Here is a 23,743-nt window from a genome sequence, read left to right on the forward strand (position 1 = left end):
TAGCTAACTAACTAACTAACACTATGTTGACGAGAGATTGCATTTCTTGGGCTAATTTCTGGCACATGCACAAAGTTGTTCAATATAAGCTTGTTTGTGTAAAACATTACTTACAAAGGAAAACTCATGTAAATCGTACAGTACTACATAACAAATTGTAATTTTTATGTTCAGTGTATGTAATTAATTTGGATTAAAACTATTTCAGGGATAACAGTGTGTGCTGTTGTTGGCTGCCACGGCAATAAGCTAAGGTATTCCTTTAAAGTACTTTTTTTGCGTACCAGAAAATATGTCATGTACGGCGCTGTATGCAGTGCTTACAGCGCTTAAGTTAAAATACTGAGTGTGAAATAGTAAAATATGTTAAAATAATGTTTGCTCTTATCATTCTGTGGACAAAATCCCCTGAACTTCGCCCTGATCAGGAGCTGTATGTGCGCTCATCTGTTTTCAATGCAGCTAACCTCGCATCGCTTCATGTCATCTTCCCACTCATTAAACTATGACAGGTCCTTAACTGCAAATTATTTTTAACATCATTTTCATAGTTTTCACGTTATATTATTGGCTCGGAAAATATGTAAATGTGACTAGAAACCAGAAATGTAAAGCACCGTTCTAGTCAAGCGAGACTTCCGCGTTCAGAAAAGGATCTATAAGTAGGCCTGGTATTTTACTATAACTACGTTCTTTTTAATAGCGTCCCAGGTTGCCAAAACGGTTTGGCCCGATAATGGCCCAGATCTGGCAGGCCGGAAGAAATAACTCGGTCCGGCTGCGGTTGCCAGACTCGGCATGGACATGGGATGAATGACGCCCCATAATCGGCCCAGATACACTGGCCCGAGTCCGGCTGCCAAAACTGCCAGCATTGGGCCACAATCATGCCGACGGGAAATGAAACACTTAGCCAGTACTGGCCCGAGTCTGGGTACTAAAACTGAGTCGACACCACCGGCATTGGGCCACAATCACACTGACGAGAAGTTAAACACTTAGCCAGTACTGGCCCTAATCTGGGTACTGAAACTGAGCCAGCACCACCAGCATTGGGCCACAATCATGCCACCAAAAATACTACACTTAGCCGGTACTGGTCTGAGTATTGTTTGCTAAATTAAATAATATACTTGCACTTACTCCTCTTAAACAGAATTTAAAAAAAGTGTGTGTTCAGTACAACATCTAAAATATGTGTATTAATTTAGTTTTATTTTATTAAAACAGAGCTTTGAATAATTAGTTTTCCCACAAAATGACATTACCTTAAAATGTCATTAAAAAATGTACAGTGTCCTTAAGTCTATACGTGTACTCATGCATGTCAACTAAATATGTCAACTTTACAAAGATTAAGGGTTTGGCCCTTACACCCTGTTTTTTTCATGGCATCCCCACCTACTACCCCATGAATTACCCCATAACATCCATATGTGCTCCTTTTCCCCAAGTAAAAATGACACAACGGAAACTTGAGTGATATGACAATTTATTTTAAGCATATTTGAAACATTAAAAAAAAACTGTAATGAAAAACAAACAAACAAGAAAACTGTAGGAGCCTCCTCAAGTAAGCGTACCCTAACAGAGGGACAGATTGACAGAAAGAGAATAAAAAGGGGAACAGACAATGACATGTATGGTGTCAGCCAATCTCAGACTGATAACATGAATGGTAACTCTGTTAAATGTTAACATTTGGAACATACCTTTAGAAGAATTTGTTATTTTATTTATTTATTTATTTAGTCATTTAGCAGACGCTTTTATCCAAAGCGACTTACAAATGAGGACATAAGAAGCAATCAAAACCAACAAAAGAGCGACAACGTGCAAGTGCTATTACAAGTCTCAGTTAGCCTAACGCAGTACAGATAATTATTATTATTATTAATTTTTTTTTTTAATAAAAAGACATAGATAAAATAAATTAGAATAGAGAGTGCTAGAGTTAGAGGGTCAAGTAAAGATGGAACAGATGAGTTTTTAGACGTTTCTTGAAGATGGGTAAGGATTCGGCTGCTCGGATTGAATTGGGCAGGTCATTCCACCAGATGGGAACAGTTAAAAAAGTATGTGAAAGTGTTTTTGTGTGTCTTTGGGATGGTACAATAATGCGTCGTTCACTTGAAGAACGCAAGCTTCTAGAGGGCACATAAGTCTGAAGTAATGAATTTAGGTAAAGGGGTGCTGAGCCAGTGGTGGTTCTGTAGGCAAACATTAATGCCTTGAATTTAATGCGAGCAGCTATTTGTAGCCAGTGCAAATTGATGAACAGAGGCATGACGTGCGTTCTTTTCGGCTCATTAAAGATTAATCTTGCAGCGGCATTTTGGATTAATTGTAGAGGTTTAATAGAATTGGCTGGAAGACCTGCCAAGAGAGCATTGCAATAGTCAAGTCTGGACAGAACAAGAGCCTGAACAAGGAGTTGTGTTGCATGTTCCGAGAGAAAAGGCCTGATCTTCTTAATTCTTCGAATGTTAGCATTCGGGCCTGCTCTTTTCTTCCCCCATCTCTGTCCAATGTGAGCAGCAGCATCTTTTGATTAACTTTTCAATCTCTCCATCTGAGATGCACTGCCAGTACTTTCTGGCATTTCTTTGCACTGATTGAAAAAAAGAGAGATCAATCGCAATACTGTAGACTAGTGGTTTCAAACTCAATTCCTGGAGGGCCGCAGGTCTGCACAGTTTAGATATCCAACCAGCTCCAAAACACAGCTGCTTGGAAGTTAGCACTATGTCAGCAAACTCACAATTATAGCTTCATTATAACATTACTTTGATATTATATGTGTAGAACGGTTTAAAATTATATTATATGTTAGATTATCAAATGTTTACTCACCAAGGTAGCAAGTTCTTCTGGTCTTCTGGCAATCCGCAGCACAAAAAGCCTGCCAGGTTTTGTCATTAGATGTCAAAGCTAGTGTGCATGCCTTGAATTTTTTAAAGTTCCCTTAACCACTTAAAGCTCGTTTCATTATATGAATTAAATCATTAACTTCCAACTGTAGTTAAGGAAAAAAAGAGAATGTTGGATAAAAGGACAAAAATATTAATAGGAATTTAAAAAAAAAACACACAAAAAAAAGAAATAACATAACATGGGCAGATATTAAGATATTATGTTTAAGTTTAAGTGTCACTGCTACATACTATTTACCACATTGTAAACAGAGACCCACCCCCAGCACTCAACATAAACTGGTCCAGGTATGCATGCCCATATCTCAGCCAAAATCAGACCAGCCCTTATGGTCCGTAATCGGGCGGAATGTGGCTAAATGTGCCGTGTCTCAGTGCAAATAGGGCCAGATCCGCACATCCAAAGCCTAGCCAAATCTGGCAACCATTACTGGGCCAGAACTGGCTCGCAACTAAATAATGTAATATGTAATATGCAACTAATTTAATGTTTAGATTTTTTTAGATTGTGTGCAATCACAAAAAAATAAGTATCCTGTCCTGTGGATGATCGAGGAGCACAAGAAGAATCTGGAGCAAGCCTGAGTTATTAGCCCAGTCTGTTCTGTAACGTTACGCAGAGTCTGATTTTTTTGCACATTAATCTGGCAATAAATGTGGCACACCCAGTTTTTCTGATGCACACCCAGAGTCCCGTTTCTGGCTACGCTACTGATCTGGATGCTGTTGTCAACAAAAAGAAGCACTAAGATCTAGGCAATCCATCTCATGAACATTTGAACTCTTAACAATAAACATGAAACACACAACACTATCATACTTTTTAGTTTTTATTTAACACACATACTTATTACATTTCAAATTTACACCCAACATACCTGTACACACTGAATTGTTTATTTTGTATATTGTGTTTGTGCTATTTTGCATATTGTCCATTTTGTATATTTGTCCATTATTTTTTTATTATCTGTGTCCTGTCGCTGTCATTCTGTCGCACTGTGGAGCTACTGTCAGTAAAACAAATTCCTCTATGTGCAAACATACCTGGAAATAAAGCTGATTCTGATTCTGATTTTAAGATCTTCCTGCTGGTTTCTGCCAAAATAAAATCTAAGAAAAAGCAACAACTCCAACATTTATAAATGTTAGTATTGTTATTTTACTGTTGTTCTCTTAATAATAAGACAATGATAATAAAAATTACCTACAAAAGCTCATTTATTGTAACATTCACACATAGTGTTAAAATTGGGATCTGTAATATAGTCTAATATATTTTTAAAAGATGTCTCTTCTGCTCACACAGCAAGGCTGCATTTATTTGTACAGTAAAAAATACATGCCTGATTCAAGAAGGGGGTCTCAAAAATGGCCAAAAAATATTATTTTGGTAACTTATTCATTTTAAGTTAAATTGTTTTGCAATTGATTTTTTTTCACAAAGGACAAAACAGTAAAAAGCACATTTTGGCTATTTAATTTATGCAATGGTGAAAAAAATGGCAAAACAGGCCTACATGGGGAACAACCGTCTTCGGCTTTGGCCAAGAATTTTCATTTCGGTGCATCCCTAGTTGTAATATTGCACTGGATTATTATTCAGCATGTAACTTGCTCTCACAGTAATCTACCATCCATAAGCTCTCCTGAAGCAACAGTGTGGTGAGCATTAATCATTTGAACTCAATGACTCTTTATCATGACTGACAATTAAAAATATGCTCATAATTAGTAAAGACAAGAAAATTAATTTTTAGATTTAGGTGGGAACGCTGATACTGTCACCCCATTCATTGCCCCATTCAAAAGTAGTTTTACAGAGGTTACAAAATCTAAAAGAAACACCAAAAGCAACTCGAGCATCCTTAGTCAATCTACACAAGGTTAAATAACTATTACCAATAAACAAACACCTTATTTTAACACATTGTTAACAAGTTTCAGATTTCAGAGTTTGCACAAGTGAGATTTATGCATGCCTTAGGGTCACTAGCCTGTTCCCTTATCTCACTAAGGCATGCAGGTTGCCCAATAAGACGAATGAACACCGAAAGAGTTTACAGACTGAGAGAGACGGAGGCGTGCTTTGTTTGAATGTTGAGAGAGTGTGTGGGTGTGTAGGAAACCGGTTAACTGGGATATTTAAGAGCAGGCGCAGGTGTCTGAGCTGTGTTGTCTGAGATGATGATGAGGATGATGATCCATATACTCAGTGTAGCATTTTCCATCGCTCTTCTAATGAGAGGTAAGCTCTATTATTGGATGATTAATACTTAAGGATAATTAATTTTTATAAACTATGATACTACATACTGTACCAGTCAAAAGTTTGGAGTCATTGAAATAACAGTAAAAACAGCAATATTGCAAAATATTATTTCGATTTAAAAGAACTGTTTTGTATTTCAATGTATTTGAAACTGAATGTTCAGCATCATTACTCCAATCTTCAGTCTCACATGATCCTTCAGAAATCATTCTAATATGCAGATTTAATGCTCAATTATTATTGATAGTAAATTATTAATAATGGTTATTATTATTATCACTGATGAAAACAGTTTTTGAGGAAAAAGTGATACAGGGATTTCAGGGTTCTTCAGTGTATAGAAAGTATAAAGGATCAGCATTTTTGTTTTGGAACAGCACAATTGTTCTGAACATTAATAATAATAAAAAGAAGTGTTCATTGAGCTATAAATCAGCATATTAGAAAGATTTCTGAAAGATCATGTGACACTGAAGTCTGGAGTAATGATGCTGAGAATTCAGATTCGCATCACAGGAATAAATGCAATTTTAATTTTAAAATTGTAATAATATTTCACAATATTACTGTTTTTACTGCATGTTTAATCAAATAAATGTAGCCTTGCTGAGTATGTAAAATGTAAAAAAAAAAACTTTAGCCTGTATTGTACAGCTAATTTAATTTTTTCTAAAATAACTATTGCTTTCTTTTATGGAAAAAAAATCTTTATATTGCATACAGTGTTTTTTGTTTGTTTGTTTGTTTTTCCCCCCTGAAGTTTTAATTAACTGAACTTGTTTATTGTTTTGTAGGATGTGATGCACAACTGGATGGTAACTAGCTTTTCACCACATATTTTAAAAAGCCAAATCTTATTAAAAATGTTGCTATGACCAATTGTTTGTCTAAATCGTCTTTACTTTGCTATTGTCATTGTCAGAATGTGGCAGACCACCTCTCAACCCAAGGATAGTCGGAGGACAGAATGCTACGGCTGGTGCTTGGCCATGGCAGGCCAGCCTTCACACGAACAGGGCCCATTTCTGTGGCGGATCACTCATCAATAAAGAATGGGTTCTGACTGCAGCTCACTGCTTTGCCAAGTAACTATCACAGAGCAGCCCTTGCAATTATTATTAAAATAAATACTTGTCATTCAATATATGTGGTGAATGCTTAACACTTGTTCTCCCACTAGAATTACTTCATCTGCTGCCCTAACTGTGTACCTGGGCCGACAGACACAGGAAGGAGTAAATACAAACGAACAGTCCAGGAATGTCTCTGAAATAATAAAACATCCAGGCTTTATTAGCAGTACTAATGACAATGACATTGCTCTTCTGCATCTGTCTTCACCGGTGACATTTACGGACTATATCAGACCAGTCTGTCTGGCTTCAGATAGCAGTGCATTCTTCAGCCACACTGTGAGCTGGGTCACTGGATGGGGAAACATTAGGAAAGATGGTACATTTTTTAGTTTTATTATCCTTGATCATACACAACATAGTGTATTATTGCAGTACTGATGGATATTTGATTATTTCATGTCTTTCACAGTTCCCCTGCCCTCACCGAAAACTCTACAGGAAGTGGTTGTGCCTGTTGTTGGAAACAGGCAGTGTAAGTGTCTTTATGGAGTCTCAAAAATCACAGACAACATGATATGTGCCGGAGCACTAGAAGGAGGGAAGGACTCCTGTCAGGTAACAACTCCTATACATCCATTTAGGATATTTCATAGTTTTAATAGTTTGCAAATATTCTTCAGTGTGAAAATATCAATAATAAAGAATGAGTGTCCTTTAAACTTTGAATTCAAGTCACTTTCACTGTCCGGTTCATAGCAAAACTCATATATTTGAGATCTTGCCTGCACAGTTAATAACTCAATATATTATATTGTATACATTAGTGAAATTAGCAAAAAAATATTAAAGGACCTGTTTTATCCACTAAACACATTTTTCCTAATTTAGGACATTTTCCTGAAATTTGTACCGTAATGGAAGAGATGTGAGACTATTGTATATATCAGTGAATTTCTAACTTTTTAATTACAAGGAATCCCAAATATGAAGATGCCGTTCTGAAAGATTCCCTAAAAGAAGCTATATATCTTTATGTTTTCATAAAATAGCCATTCATATTATGTAGGAAGCAGTGTGATATAGAGACAATATGTTGTTTTACAAAATTAAATAATTGAATGTTATTTTCCCATTATTCTTTCATACTATATATTACACCTGTGAACTACTACTGGAATGTGTAGAATAGGTTACATGGCATGTAACTAACCTGTTCTTCATCCTACAGGGTGATTCTGGCGGTCCTATGGTCAGCAAGCAGGGCTCTGTCTGGGTCCAGTCTGGAGTTGTAAGCTTCGGCAAAGAATGTGCTTTAGCTAAATTTCCTGGTGTGTATGCCCGAGTGTCTAAGTATCAGATCTGGATCAATGAGAAGATCACCACCAACCAGCCAGGCTTTGTTAACTTCACCTCCAGTGGTACTGATGGTGACCTGGCAATTAGCTGTAGTGGTGTACCTGCCATTACCACAACAACTGTCGCCACTACTACAACTACAACCATTGCACGTAAGATTCTTATTAAGTCAAAAAAGATTCATGCATAAACATTGTCCATTTAGCTACATGTCCAGACACTTTCAAAGGTAAATGGTGCTTAAACACATATTTACATTACTGGTGAATTAAATTCCCAGTGTCTTTTCTAATCAAGATGAAAGAAGTGAAGCGCTCCAGACAAAATGTGACCAAGAAAAAAAAAAGAAAGTAAAATGCATTTGACATTGAGCCCACCACAGTGTCTGCTAAACACAATAATGAACACAAATAAATTAATCTTATGAACTGTTTCTTTTTACAGAGTTAGTCAAAACAATTCATCAAAAACAATCAGGCTTGTTTTTGTTTTTTTTGTTGGGGGCAGTCGTGGCTTAATGGATAGAGAGATGGGCTCGTAACCCAAAGGTCATGGGTTCGAGTCTCAGGTCCGGCAGGTGATTATAGGTGGGGGGAGTGAATGTCCAGCCCTCAATACCACGACTGAGGTGCCCTTGAGTAAGGCACCGAACCCCCAACTGCTCCCCGGGTGCCGCAGCATAAATGGTGTGTGTGTTCACGGTGTGTGTGTGTTCACTGCTGTGTGTGTTCATGGTGTGTGTGTGTGTTCACTGCTGTGTGTGTTCACGGTGTGTGTGTGTGTTCACTGCTGTGTGTGTTCACGGTGTGTGTGTGTTCACTGCTGTGTGTGTTCACGGTGTGTGTGTGTGTTCACTGCTGTGTGTGTTCACGGTGTGTGTTCACTGCTGTGTGGGTTAAATGCAGAGCACAGATTCCGAGTATGGGTTACATGTCACGTTACACTTGTGGCTTCAATTAGACTCAATCACTCAGTAAATCTTTCAAAGCCCTTAATCGAGTTCCTCTCTGAATCATGAGGCATTTTTATTGGGCTATTAATTTATAAACTAAAAAAAGTAATTTGGTTTCTAAATATTATATTAGGAACTTGTTACGTCTGACATCACACGTCAACATTTCCGGGTCCAAACGGGATCAGATCACTAAGGCTAACAACAAACAGAGCTAATATACACTCACTGTGTGCTGTAGCACTACTGAAAAGTGTTTAAAAATATGACGTAGAAACCATTTTCTCTCAGAAATTGCTAGTAAATTTTGCAATTAATCACAAAGAAACAGCAAGTAACACACTGAAATGTGAAAAGACTGTAGTGTACACCATGAGTTTTTAAAAGCTTATCTTAAAGTTGATGAATACTGCTCATAAATAGCTGTTGAAATTGTATTCTCATTTCAAATCGAGTGGAGACTTGGACCCGAAGGGTATGCTATATTCCTAGTCATTTTTGTAATCTGAACCCCTTCTTGTTGTCAAGCTCATTATCTGTCAACTAATCGTTAATGAGTTACAGTAAAAGCACAAACAGAACTTGAAAATCCTGCTCTTTCAAACAATGGCCAGAAAGCCTATTATACCTTCCAATGCATTGCTCTGCGTCCGATGCTAATGGACCATGACTGTGTAGCCTAAGCATAAACAATGTCATTTCAATATATATATATATATATATATATATATATATAAATATATTTACATTTACTGTAATTCAATGTTATTGCTGTTTATGTAATTATTTGTCAAATTTACTAGCAAATTAAAATGATTTGTTTCAGTGTATAAAAGAATTAAAGAAAACTACAGTAAATATTTCACTAAATATATATTTTTTAATATTTCACTTATAAAATCTGCCATTCATTCCCTTTCTGTTTGTTACTGTAGCTGTAGTGTGTGGAAGCGCCAAACTGAACACCCGTGTTGGAGGAAACAGCCCCCTCGCCTCTCCCGGTGTTTGGCCATGGATGGCCAGCCTGCAGTTTAACGGCAGTCATGTTTGTGGAGGAACGCTGATTGCTGAACGCTTTGTCATGAGCTCTGCCAGCTGCTTTACCAGGTAATGCCCCTAAAACACCACAAACAAAAACATCTGATGAGAAATCAAAGTGATTTGATTCAACAGAGTGCTTTTTTGTTCAGATCCACCAATGTCTCTGACTGGACCGTGATCCTGGGCCGTCTGAATCAGAAGGGCTCCAACCCCAATGAGGTCTCTATAAAAGTGGCCAATCTCACAATCAGCAATGGTACAGGTGACAATGTTGCAGTCTTGCAGCTGGCCGTCGCACCAGTCCTCACAAATTTCATTCAGCCTATATGTGTGGACATGGGAGACAATACCTTCAGCGCTAACACTCAATGCTGGGCGGCAGGATGGGGCTCAGGAGCAGGAGGAGGTGTGAAGGCTTTAAACACTATGCTAACTGCTTAATTTTATACGATTTTTTAATAATTATTTCACATTTCTTCTTAATTTGAATTTGTTTTCTTCCTTTTATAGTGAGTCAAACTCTTCAGGAGTACCAGACCTCTGTTATGAGTTGTGGAAACTCATCTTCAAACAGTATTTGTACAAGTTCCTTGAACTTACAGGAGGCAAGTTAATACTGTTTAAAAACAAAAAACATTTTGCATTACTTTTGTAATAAAAGTACTTACAGATAATAAAAGGAATGGTTAAATACCAGTAAACTGAGGCTTCTGGGAAGGAAGTGTATTTACAGTTCACAATAAGGTTCAATTCATTATTATTAGTAAATGCATTAGGTAACATGACCTACAATGAACAATACTTTTACAGCATTTATCAAGCTATAGGTTAATGTTCATTTCTTTATATATTGCTAATACATTTCAGGTTGTGAAATTAAAATTGTTCATGATACCTACTAAATTAACACATTTCAATGAATGGAACCTTTTTGTAAAGTTTTTTCAAATAATGTATAAAACCATTTAAACTTTTGGAGATTTTAAAGATTTTTTTTCATTTACAACAGTTATTTAGATTTAATGTACAATGCACATTATGAATAATTATAATGCATTATACCCTTTAATAATCCTTTATAATGCATTATACATAAAAGCTTTAAGTAAACGTTGAAACTGTAGTGTGTGTTCTTGTCAAATATTAAGAACTCTGATATTTTCCATATACCAAAAATCTCTTTTTACTGAAATGATAGTATTTGTCTGCAAGTACTTAATAAATAACACCATTTTGTAACATTTAGTAAAGAGTTCTCTCTTTCTCTCTCAGGGTGATCAGGGTGGTCCGCTGATGTGTAAGCTGGGTCAGTCATGGATCCATGCTGCTGTTTTGACCATACAAACTAGCATTTCAAACAGCAGCAGCTCTAACACAAGCTCCAGCAATAGCACCGCATCCCGCTCTGTTCGCGCTCAAGATGTCCAGGTCTTCACCAAAACCTCCAGCTTTGCCACATTCCTGACATCTGTTGTGGGTCCCTTCCCTGCAAAAGCCACAAATTCAACTACAAGCGCAGCAAACAACACAATCCAGGCTACCCCTAATGGGTCACAAGCATCTTCTTTCTGTTTTACCATTTCAGTCCTCTTGCCTGTACTTACGGCTCTTAAAATCTTTCATCAAGGCTGAGTCTTTGAGTAGATTTATTGATTATGAATGTGTAAGCAAGTATTCAGACACATAATAGATGTCTTCAGTGTGCTTCCTATGACCGATTACATAATCATACAACATAAAAAACTGTTGTGGGGGCACATAATTAATTTTAACTATATGAATGTGAACTCTTCAGATCTCTATTGTTATCGCAGACCATGAAGCTGCTTCCCGTTGTTCTTACACTGTATAATTTCACTGTATGACTTCACACTGGTAGTAACAAGTGCATAGCTAATAATGTTTGTAACTAGGTTTATATTTACACTGTAGCAGATGTATCATGTAGTTGTTATGCAGCTTTATGGATTTGTCCCGTTTGAGTGGTTCAGTTCTAATACTGTCTACACTGTAGCTTAACTAACAAGTATACCTCAAGCTGTAACACAATTAGGACATTACTTCAAGTTAAATATATTGAAGAGTAAAATATATCCATTTTATAACTGTTTGGAAAATTATTTTTGCCACAATTTTTGGAAGAGTTTCATATGAAACTATATTTTCAGATTTTTTTAACATGTTGATTTATCTTTAATCTCACTTCTGTTATATTATTAATGAGAAGTTATCCTATGATTTCTTATGAAGTAACTCTTTTCAACACACCGTTTTTACACTGTGAAAAGTAAACGTATATTTTGTTGTAAAAATGATGATTAAAATTCCCGATCCTGAGTTTACTATTAAATGTTACTTCTTACAAAATCTCCTGATGTCTCCAGCGTCTTCCTGCCTGACACACTGTTACACCTTCCTTGAAAATCCCAAATGTCGCTTTATTTCTTTAACGGTTTTTAAATGCTATACTTTTAGACTGTCATTATAAATGTTTTCACATATCCAATAGAAGTAATAACAAATGGATGAAAAAAAATCTATATTTCTAATTTTCTATTATAAATAATCATAATGGATAATGGCTAGTTAAAGATGCATGTTAAGAAGTACCGGTATGCTTGTATTTTTTTTTTTAAATAGTTGGATTTAATACAGAAAAAAAAATACACAACTTCATATGTAACATATGTGAAAACTATATACATTTTTCAATCTATGACAATGTCCCTTTGAAAGCACAACAAGATAAGATCAAATGTGTGAAGTAAATGTATGATAAGATAACCTGAGTGTTACGGGGCTGACGAGACGTGAGACGTGCGGATCCATATGCAAGGCTTTATTATAAAACATGGTCAGAAACAGGCAGGGTCAGACATCGGCAAACAGGTATGGCAAGGGCAAGACAGAGCAATCGTGGAACAAGCGTGGGTCGATGATCGGCGAACAGTATCCAAAGGGGCAAGGCAGAGAGATAATCCAGAGACGAGAGCAATAATCCAAACAGGGAGCGAACCGAGTCCAAACGGCAGAGGCAAAGGGTAAATCCAGGAAACAAGAGCAGGGTCAAACACGCCAGGAAAACAAGGCAAGACTAAGGCTAAGACAGTGGCTCTGTAAAGTGCTATCACTAGGTGAGTGATAAATGCAACAATACTCGGCCCAGAGCAAGAGCAAGTCCCAGGTTAAATACTGTGTGTGATGGGGTGATCAGTGAATTCAGCTGTGTGATCAGTGTAATCAGCTGCGTGTCGTCAGTGCAATGGATTGTGGGAACTGTAGTCCAGTGTGCTGTACGAGTCTATGTGGTGAGTGAGTGACATCTGGTGGCGAGTTAACGGAAGAGCATGGCCAGGATTCGTGACATAGCCCCCCCCCCCAAGGAGCGGCTTCCAGACGCTCCTATATAGTCCAGGAGGGCGGTGGAGCGGAGGCGGAACAGGGGGTGGGACGGAGGGCCAGGTCCGTGAGGAAGTGGGAAGACCGGGGACTGAGGCAGAACCGGCAGAGCAGGACACCCAGGCGGAACCGGAGACCAGGACAGAGCAAGAGCCCACCAGGGCGGAGTAGACGGACCAGGAGCCCACCAGACCGGAGTAGAAGACCACCACGGCGGAGCAGACGACCACCAGACCCGAGCAGAAGACCACCATGGCGGGGCAGAGGACCACCAGACCTGAGCAGAAGACCCTCGCCAGGAAGCAGACTGGGCAGGAAACCATGGCAGAGTCTGAGATCTGGGGGAAACAGAGACAGACAACACAGGGAGAGCAGAGACAGACAATACAGGGAGAGCATTCATGATCTCAGGGGGCGTGGCAGGGCAGGACGAGGATTCATAGACTGCGTTTTTAGCCGTGACAGGACAGGGCGTGAGCTCACAGACAGCCTCTTTAGCCGTGACAGGACAGGGCGAGAGCTCACAGACGGCCTCTTTAGCCGTGACAGGACAAGGCGTGAGCTCACAGACGGCCTCTTTAGCCGTTACAGGACAGAGCGAGGGCTCACAGACGGCCTCCTTAGCCGTGACAGGACAGACAGTGAGTTCAGGGACGGCCTCCATGGCCGTGACAGGGTAGACAGTGAGTTCAGGAACGGCCTCCATGGCCGTGACAGGGCAGACCATGAGGTCAGGAATGGCCTCCGTGGCCGTGACAAGGCAGACAGCGAGTTCATGAGTGGGCGCCACCACCTCGGGAGGTTCTGCAGCAGAAGCTGCCACCTCTGGTGGTTCTGCAGTGGACGCCGCCTCCTCTGGAGGTTCTGGGGCAGACTCGTGGACTGAAGAGGCCTCAGGAGCACAGTGTGCAGCCCACACACTCAAAATGGCAACCGCCATAACGGGAAGCACTGAGGTCAGGGGAACAGTCTCTGTAATAGCCAAGGTTGAGGCCCTGGGAATGCCAGCTACTCGCACCGACATCAGTGGTGGGTCCATCACACTGGATATCAGAACTCGAAGGACCGACCTTGAATCCTTGGGTGTGACAGACTCTGGCTGGAGCACTGTGACGTGGTGTGACTCTGGCTTGACAGCGGAGACGTGGTGTGATTCTGGCTTGACAGCGGAGACGTGAGCAGACTCTGGCTTGACAGCGGAGACGTGAGCAGACTCTGGCTTGACAGCGACGACTTGAGCAGACTCTGGCTTGACAGCGACGACGTGAGCAGACTCTGGCTTGACAGCGACGACGTGAGCAGACTCTGGCTTGACAGCGACGACGTGAAGGGGTGCTGTTGCTGCCGCCATTTTGTGAGTGAGTGCGGTGTCGCGTTCCTCCGCGACACCCACAGTAAAAGAAGAGTTCACACACAGCAAAGCATAGTCCATAAATTGACTGAGAGATGAACGGGGACCCTCGCGGATTAACTTTGACCGGAGCGGCTGATTAATGCCCTCACAAAAAAAAATCTATGAGTGCATAGTCCGGCAGATCAGAAAAATAGGCGAGGTCTAAGTACTCCTGTACATAAACCTCGAGCGGTCGCGAGCCCTGCTGGAGGGTTAATAGCATCCATGCAGACTCCATACCTGGCCAATGTCCTCCTGAAAAGCCGCTGGATCCTTGAGTGGCTGAGTATTCTGTTACGGGGCTGACGAGACGTGAGACGTGCGGATCCATATGCAAGGCTTTATTATAAAACATGGTCAGAAACAGGCAGGGTCAGACATCGGCAAACAGGTATGGCAAGGGCAAGACAGAGCAATCCGTGGAACAAGCGTGGGTCGATGATCGGCGAACAGTATCCAAAGGGGCAAGGCAGAGAGATAATCCAGAGACGAGAGCAATAATCCAAACAGGGAGCGAACCGAGTCCAAACGGCAGAGGCAAAGGGTAAATCCAGGAAACAAGAGCAGGGTCAAACACGCCAGGAAAACAAGGCAAGACTAAGGCTAAGACAGTGGCTCTGTAAAGTGCTATCGCTAGGTGAGTGCTAAATGCAACAATACTCGGCCCAGAGCAAGAGCAAGTCCCAGGTTAAATACTGTGTGTGATGGGGTGATCAGTGAATTCAGCTGTGTGATCAGTGTAATCAGCTGCGTGTCGTCAGTGCAATGGATTGTGGGAACTGTAGTCCAGTGTGCTGTGTGGTGTACGAGTCCATGTGGTGAGTGAGTGACATCTGGTGGCGAGTTAACGGAAGAGCATGGCCAGGATTCGTGACACTGAGGCACATTTCTATACATTTGTGTGTGATTACATTCTCTCAGTTTATCATAAAGTGACGTGAATTGCTTTCATGTGACTAGTGAAAAATAAATTGTAAATGTTAAAACTGTTCCAAATGAAAGCACTAATTACAAAGTCCGTACTTGCCCTTACCAAGCAACACAATTACACATTATTTGAAATCAATCTGTTATGAAAATGTGTTTCACAGGATCTATTTGTACAGAATGTGTACAGATTGAGCAACTGGATGATTTATCTGAAACAACACACCTTCTTATGTCTATAGGTGCTCTAAATTGAATTGTATCTAATCTAAGATTTATCATTATCTCATTTTATGCAAATGTTAGTCTAATATCTCCTTATGATTTAAGTCTTGTTTATGTATTAATGTGAGAACATTTAAACTGTAAAAACTAATTACATATGTGTATACAGTATGACATCAGAGACTTGTTTCATATTTCACGTTTCAAAACCAGTTGCTTTTAAAGTGATAGTACACACAAAAATGAAAATTCTGTCATTAATTACTCACCCTTATGTGAGTAATTCCAAACATCAGTAAGACCTTCGGTTATCTTTGGAACACAAATTGAGATATTTATGATGAAATCCGAGAGACAGCAACACAATTGAAACGTTCAAGGCCCAGAAAGATAGTAAGAACATTGTTCAAATTGTTCATGTGACTATCATCAAAAATATCTTCATTTGTGTTCTGAAGATGAATGAAAGTCTTGCGGGTTTGGAACAACATGAGGGTGAGTGATTAATGACAGAATTAAAAATTTTGTGTAAACTATCACTTTAAATTACAACTACAAAACCATATTAACAGGATAAATGAAATGCTGGACTAACAATTGTCCCTTTATGATGGAGTTATGTAATACACTCAGGGCTACTAATCACATCTGATGAATTCAAGTGACAACTCTGAATACAGTGTCCGGATTTCCCAGGTGTGCTGGCATTAAAAACAGAAAATACAGTCTTTTTTAAAACTCCTTTGTTGTGTAGAAGTAATAGCTACTAGGTGGATGAATGAGGAGAAAGGCACGTGATTGCACAGTATAATAATAATAATAATAATAATACATTTTATTTGTAATGCGCCTTTCTTAAACTCGTTACATGTACAAAAAAAAAAAAAAAATCAACCAAAACTACATAATATCAAAAATAGAATAACAGTCAATAATCATAAATTAAAAGCTTTACTCAAAAGATGTGTCTTATGAAGTTAATTAAAACAATCCAAGGAAGCAGAATTCCTAATAAACACAGGTAATGCGTTCCATAGCTTAGGCCCATTATAAGAAAAAGCCCTCCCCCCATGGTTTTATAGGTTAAAATCAGAGTTTTAAAATCAATACGTGATTGAACCGGGAGCCAATGAAGTTGCTGGAGCACTGTGGTAATGTGATGCCATGCAGACGTATAAGTCAAAACTCGCGCAGCTGATTTTTGTATATATTGCAATCTCGAGAGAATTACAATAATCGAGCCGTGATGTGATAAAGGCATGAATAAACCTCTCAGCATCAGGTGTTGAAAGAAAGGGTCTAATGCAAGCAATGTTACGAAGATGGAAAAAAGCAACTTTAGTTATGTTTTTGAAATGAGAATTAAAAGTCAGCTGAGCATCAAAAATCATACCTAAATTATGCACCTGGGCAGAAGGAGATATTTGAGTATTGTCAAATGAAAGTTTAAAATGACTGAACTTATTGACATTAGATGGAGTGCCAATTAATAAAATTTCAGTTTTAGAACAATTTAGCTTTAGAAAATTGTGTTTCATCCATGCCTTGATTTCCAGCAAACAGGCAGAAAGAGTCAAGGAGGAAGAAGTGGAATCAGGCTGAGTGCTAATATAAATCTGGGTGTCGTCCTCGTAACAATGATAACCCAGGCCATACTTCTGAATAATCTGCCCAAGAGGCAGCATGTAAACACTAAATAAAACAGGACTCAGAACCTATCCCTGAGTTCTGTATGCAGTGAACTCAGTATGCAGTGAACTATTCTTTTCAGCTAAATTTTTACTGAAGATTTTTACTGTGATTATATCAAGTGAGTCTGTTAGATCTTGAGAAAGCTAGGCTTTTGGAGGACCCTTGACTGGCTGATGGCACGACAAGAACACACACAGTATCAAACCCTTCAGCAGTGAGTACCAAGCTAATGTAAAAGCCAGCAGAAATTCACTCCTTTAAGAGCACTCAAAAAATTATTGGGTACTAGCATAAATCTAATGTAATATAAATAAATATTAAAATCAATATAAATGGCTACTTTTGTGTGGGCATCCAATAAAAAAGATGCTTTAAGCAGAGGGTTAGCTCACCCAAAAATGAAAATTCTGTCATTAATTATTCCCCCTTATGTCGTTCCAGACCTGTAAGACCTTCGCTCATCTTCGGAGTATAAATTAAGATATTTTTGATGAAATCTAAAAGCTTTCTGACCCTGCATAGACCGCAATAGACAGCATGTAACTGAAATGTTCCCAGGCCAAGACATGTAGTAAGTACATCAGTAAAGTAGTCCATAATGTGACATCAGTGGTTCAACCGACTGCCACCGTTATCGAGAGTAACACAGTGCATTCCTCTGCTTGTAAACAAGGCTTAGCACATATGTTTTCTATGTCAGCAGCACCATACACATGCGCCATGGTGGCGGCAGACGCTGACTCGGGGGAGAATAACTGTTGAATAAAGTTGTTATTTGTTGTTAAAAAGTATTCTTGTAGCTTCGTATAAATATGGTTGAACCACTGATGTCACATGGACTATTTTAACGATGTCCTTATACTGTGTTTCTGGGCCTGGGCACATTTCAGTTACATGCAGATTCAGAAAGCTTTCGGATTTCATCAAAAATATCTTAATTTGTGGCTGAAGGTGAACGAAGGTCTAATGGGTTTGGAACTTGTAATTAATTAATGACAGAATTTTTATTTTTAGGTGAACTATCCCTTTGATTAACCAGCAGGGGTTAAATAAAGCAATGCTAATCAGTCAATATCACACATAATAGTCAGTTACAACAGTTCTAGTGCCAAAGCCGATATACAGTCCAAATAAAGGTCCACTGGGACTTTCCAATGTTTGTATCATTCGGCTCGCCTTGAGCGTTTCAGACAGACTGTCAGTCTGTGCATAAGCGGTAGGGAGTTTTCAGACTCTTTTCATAAGTTATATCAGTACACCAGTAGGTGGAAACAAGCGAATGACTTAATGACTGATTCAATGAATAATTTATTCAACTAGTTCACAAACATACTGATTCACTCATTGCACGAAGCTGCAATTGGAACTATTTTCATTTGAGGAACAAAAATAGAATAACTGGCAATGTTGACTCTAAAATGTAAGTTACTCAATATTAACTTCTTGTTTATTGAATTGTTGTATAAAAGCAATGTCATGCTCATAAATGTGCTGTTAGTCTGTCTTTCGCACATATGAGTTTGCTAACATGTCTCTGCAGGGCGGGGTTTTAGAAAACACTGGTGAATCAATCAATGGGGTCAGTCAGTCAGTTCAGTAGCCAAAATGTGCATATGTACAAAACATTAACATGCATAAAAATAGAATAGTGGGTGACTTCTTGCCTATATACTTTGTGGCCTGTGGCAATCTCCTCAGTGTGTATTTTGTGTAGGTTTCTGACCTTCTTTTATAAGCTCAAACAGGTTCTGCTCTGTTGTGGTTGGATTAACAGAACTATTTAAAAGAAAAGGAATTGTCAATTCTCAAACATTCAATGATTAGTGTCAACACATTCAACCCACTCAACCCACCAGGCTTCATGCGTGTCATGTGTGTCATATTATTGCATTTACTTATATAATGCTATGCCATGTCTCTCTGGCCTTTCTGTATTACTGTGTTGCAAATAAAATTTTATATATATATTTATGTATGTAAATCATGTATTTGTTTATCACATATGGGATTATTAAGGACCAATTGATTCTTTTTTTTTTTAAAACAAGAAAATGTATTGTTCTTTGTTATCAACATTATGAAGTGCATTAAACATTACATCTTGCTATAGGGTTTCTCAAACTGGGCTTCCTAAAAGAAATGCAGGGGGTTGTGAGTTGATAATCATAAAAATGTCAAATTAAAAGTACATAGTTTCAAGTACATCATTTCAAAGCAAAAACAATTAAGACTAAAGCACCTGAACAGTAAAATGTGACCAATACCTGCATGTGACTAATAAAAAACGTCAGAAAACCGTGAACATGCAAATATGTTGATATATCATTGAAATATGTATTACAAATCTCAGGGTGCTTCAAGTAAATATTTTAGGACAAATGTAGTTGAGGTACTTAATCTCTGGAATCTGATTACACTTAATCAGTTATCAGTGTCTTATCTACAGTTCCTAATTTACAAGAGAGACAGGTGCATTGTGCATATGTTGATTATCTCATGATGAATTGTCATATAAACTAAAAGAGTTATATAACAAGGAGTTATTGTTGGAACATGTTTCCGTTGGATGGCATTTTTGTCATAGCATGTGTAACAGATCATATGGGTGAACATGTAAAGGCCGAATATAAGAAAGTATTCTCATCCTGAATGTATGACAATCTATGTTTTGTTCTTGTTCAAAATCTAGTCAATACTGTAATAGTAAACCAAATATCATTATTAAAGTGATAGATTTGTCTAACAAGTCATTTACAATGTGTATAACATCTATATAATGTCCTTTAATTATATTGTTTTATTATGTTTATGTTGATTTTGTTGATGTTAGTGCACCAAGATGTGCAGAATAATGGCAAAAGTGTGCTTGTAACGATTAGAAGTAAAGCTTTAATCATATGAGGAATGACAAATGGCCGATTTCACAATAAGCCATTATAATGCAAATCCCTGTTTTGTTCCTATGCAGTCACTCTCTTAGCCTTAGGTGAAAGCTTTCATCTTCTAGTCTCAATAGAATGATACCTGCTATCCCTGAAGTGGTTTGACTAACTCTAGTTTCACTTCCAGGGTGTGACTCACAACTGATTGTTGAGATTTTTTTTTTTCCTATGAATGTTAATTACTCCAACTAAATTTGGAAAGCACTTTTGGTAAATATTGTCTGGCGGCAACAGAAAGCACATTAAACAATGACATGACCTGGGTCACTAGATGGAAACCATGGATGGTTAGAGAGAGGAGTTATGAAAAAACTTATTTATATAATGATATATCATCATTATGTATATAATAAGCAGTGAAGTGTTTATAAAATAAGGAAAACAAAAGTACCTCTAACCTGAGAGGAACAGTCTGACTAACAGCAGTAATTAATATTAATTAAGTAATAGCCAGAAATGAGATCAGCTTTATAATTTAGGCATTATGATAACATATGCAGTGTAATTTTAAGTAGAATCACAGTGTAGAGTCATTTATGAAATACGGCAGCAGTATTGGATACTACAGGATAATACACACTATTCTATACAATGCTTTGTCATTATGTTGACATGACCTGACAATAGTGTCCCATCAATACTCAAAAAAAAAAAAGAGTGATCATCTGAGAGGCTATTATCATGAAGTGACATGACGTCTGTCTAAAGTCACAGTTTTTCTGGAATTTCTGGTTCTCTTGCTGTTTGTTTTCTCGGTCAGTATTAACAAACCTAAAGCTTAAACGGGTCTGCTTTTATATAGAACAGTGGTCTGCTTATACTAAAACATACCAGAACCTATAAAAGTCTATATACTGTAGCTAAATATGCCTGGATTTATTTTGATTATCTAATTGATTGTAAAGATCATCTGATCATACATTAATTAGCAGCAATTACAGCGATTAGCAAAAAAAAAAAGAACATCTGGCAGTTTTGTCTAAATTTCAAAATAATTAATTTTAACCTTGTTTATTGAACTAATAAGCAAAAATCACACCAATAATGCAGTATACTCTGAATATCACTATGGCTGTGATCACCTGTACTCGGTGTGTGGCCTTAAGCCTATATGGAAAAAATTAGCATTTGATATTGCTTAAATATAAAGCAATACAACAGAATTTAGAGCTTACACAAGGTAAACACAATACAAAACTATCTATGTTTATACAGTGTTGATAATATTAAATGTAAATATAGGCAATATTGAAACGTGTTACAGTATGGGCTGTAGTAATCAGACCGAAAATGTAACAGACAGAATGTGTACTTAAAGTGAAGTTTGGACATATCATGGTTTTTGTAACAATATATTTTCTTTTTTTTTTGTTGTTAAGATGTCTGTGTTTCGAGATCACAATCAGAATTTTACAATGCCAAAAAGGAAGTTCCTTTGAGGAAGAAAAGTATCTGAAGTGTGTTCTTTATGAGATGGTACTGTTTAAAAAAAAAAAGGTTCTTCTTTTTACAAATGTAGGGGAGGGGAGGGCGCTCTGGAGGCCTCCAGCGACAGGGTGACCAGATAGAAGGCCTTCAGGGCGGCGTCCATTCCAGTACCCATGGGGGAGCAGGAAGTTTGGGCGGCCATGGCAGATCCGGGGACCTGGGCGGCGCCCATTCCAGTACCCATGGCGATGCAGGGAGCTCGGGCGGCCATAGCGGATCCGTAGGACTCAGGTGGCCATGACAGATCCAGGGATTCGGAACCATACTAACAACCCCCCTCCCCCAAAAAAAACCCCTTGGGGGATATAGAGGCTAGTTCTAGATGGCGCTCTGGAGGGTGCTCTGGAGATGCAGGCTCAGCAAAGCGCTTTCGAGGGGCTGGCACTGGAGCGTGCTCTGGGCTTGAGTCAGCGGACGGCGTCGGCCTGGTTCTGGCTCGGGGCAGGACACTCACCACTTCCCTCCAGCTTAGTCCTGTGGTGTCTGGGAGGTCCACGGGATGATGGAAGTTGGCCCTGTGCCAGAGGACGGTGGCGTCATCGAGTGCCGTCGCCACGGCGAGCCTGCAGAACTCCCAGGAATACTCGACAAAGGGGAGATCTTGGCGGGCAAGGGCAATGAAGCGAGGAGCGACTTCCATAGGTGGGGGGTCGTGCTTTCCTGATGTTCACTTTCTTTAGCGCCCCCCGAACCTCATCCTCCGACACGGTGATTACAGAATTATCGCTGCTCTGCGTGCTGCTTCCTGACGCGCTGGACGGCAGAGTCGCGCCGCCGCCGTTGCAATCGAAGCGGCCGTAGAAGATGTTTAACCCGTCAGCCAGCAACGCATCTGCTCTCACCTCAGCGGAGGATTTGTTTCCGAAGGCACAGATGATCCTCAGTCCCTGCCATATCCTTCGAGAGTCCTTGAGTTGGAAATGAGACTCAATTCTCTCTCTGTATCTGTGTTTGGCTTACTGCGCGTCGGAGAGCATAGCACGATGCTTTGTACTCAACGTATACGTCAAGCGATTGAAAGAATGGAAAGGAGGACAAAGAATCTCCAATGACAATTTGCAGTGCTACATTTCATTGAGGCTGATAGAAGCACAAACCGCCGTAGACAAAGTCTTCAGGTAAATGCCGTTTATAAATGCTCTCAGTATGATACAATGTTTACACAGTATGTTTACACAGTGTTTTAAATTATGACGGGTGAGGGCTTCGCGTCGGGTCCTGATCATACTGTCGGGGCTTATTTCGCGATAACTACCGGCTGCCTGTACATTATCCCTTACTTATTACACGGCTCTCTGGAATGCTTGATTCTGATTGGTCAGTTGAGACATTTGCAGGTTCGTTCTTTTCAAATAATAACCGCTCCAAAGTAATAACGCATAGCCGGTACTACTTGTATGTTTAAAATCCCTCCGCGCCAACAAAGATTACGGTTTGGCGCCATCTTGTGACAAACAGAATGTTAGTCACGTGGTACTATATCGTTTCGCGGAAGGATAAAAATGTTAATTTAAAACAAATATGCCAATAAAATGTTTCAAATTCATATTCATGTCCAGTTTTTTTTCCTTATGTGGCAAGTAGCCGTGTAATAAGCGGGATAATGTACAGGCAGCCTGTAGTTATCGCGAACAAGACCCTCCGCTTCGCGATAACTACAGGCTGCCTGTACATTATCCCGCTTATTACACGGCTACGGCTACTTAAGACCCTCCGCTGATCACACTGTCGGGGCTTATTTCGCGATAACTACCGGCTGCCTGTACATTATCCATTACTTAATCTACAGCACACAGGTCTCAACATTACAATATAGAACAGGACAAAAGCTATCTGAATCCTCTCTGTATAGCCTACCACTTTTACACATGCTCCAGCAACATTTTTATTTACATACTTTTGAATTACTTCTGTATAAAACAGTTTAAAATCACCCAAAGACGCAGGACCTTTCTTATACAACTCTTAAGACAAAATGGTGGATGACAACAGTTTCCAAGCTAGGATTGGTTAATAAAATGTTTAAGGTGGGGCTTAACAAAGGTGT

General features: G+C 39.1%; 1 protein-coding gene across 1 annotated transcript; it reads left to right on the top strand.

The window, feature by feature from the left end:
• Positions 1-5,111: 5,111 nt before the first annotated feature.
• Positions 5,112-11,998, top strand: LOC306868702 (polyserase-2-like). The gene is made up of 10 exons (XM_079414993.1): positions 5,112-5,181; positions 6,000-6,020; positions 6,128-6,290; positions 6,386-6,657; positions 6,751-6,896; positions 7,510-7,789; positions 9,525-9,696; positions 9,780-10,036; positions 10,141-10,235; positions 10,903-11,998. Exons 1-10 carry the CDS (start codon positions 5,118-5,120, stop codon positions 11,260-11,262), a joined length of 1,830 nt encoding a protein of 609 aa, XP_079271119.1. The 5' UTR covers positions 5,112-5,117; the 3' UTR covers positions 11,263-11,998.
• The last annotated feature ends 11,745 nt before the right edge of the window (positions 11,999-23,743 follow it).

This window comes from Barbus barbus (assembly GCF_936440315.1).
Source record: "Barbus barbus genome assembly, chromosome: 4".
Lineage (NCBI taxonomy): Eukaryota > Metazoa > Chordata > Actinopteri > Cypriniformes > Cyprinidae > Barbus > Barbus barbus.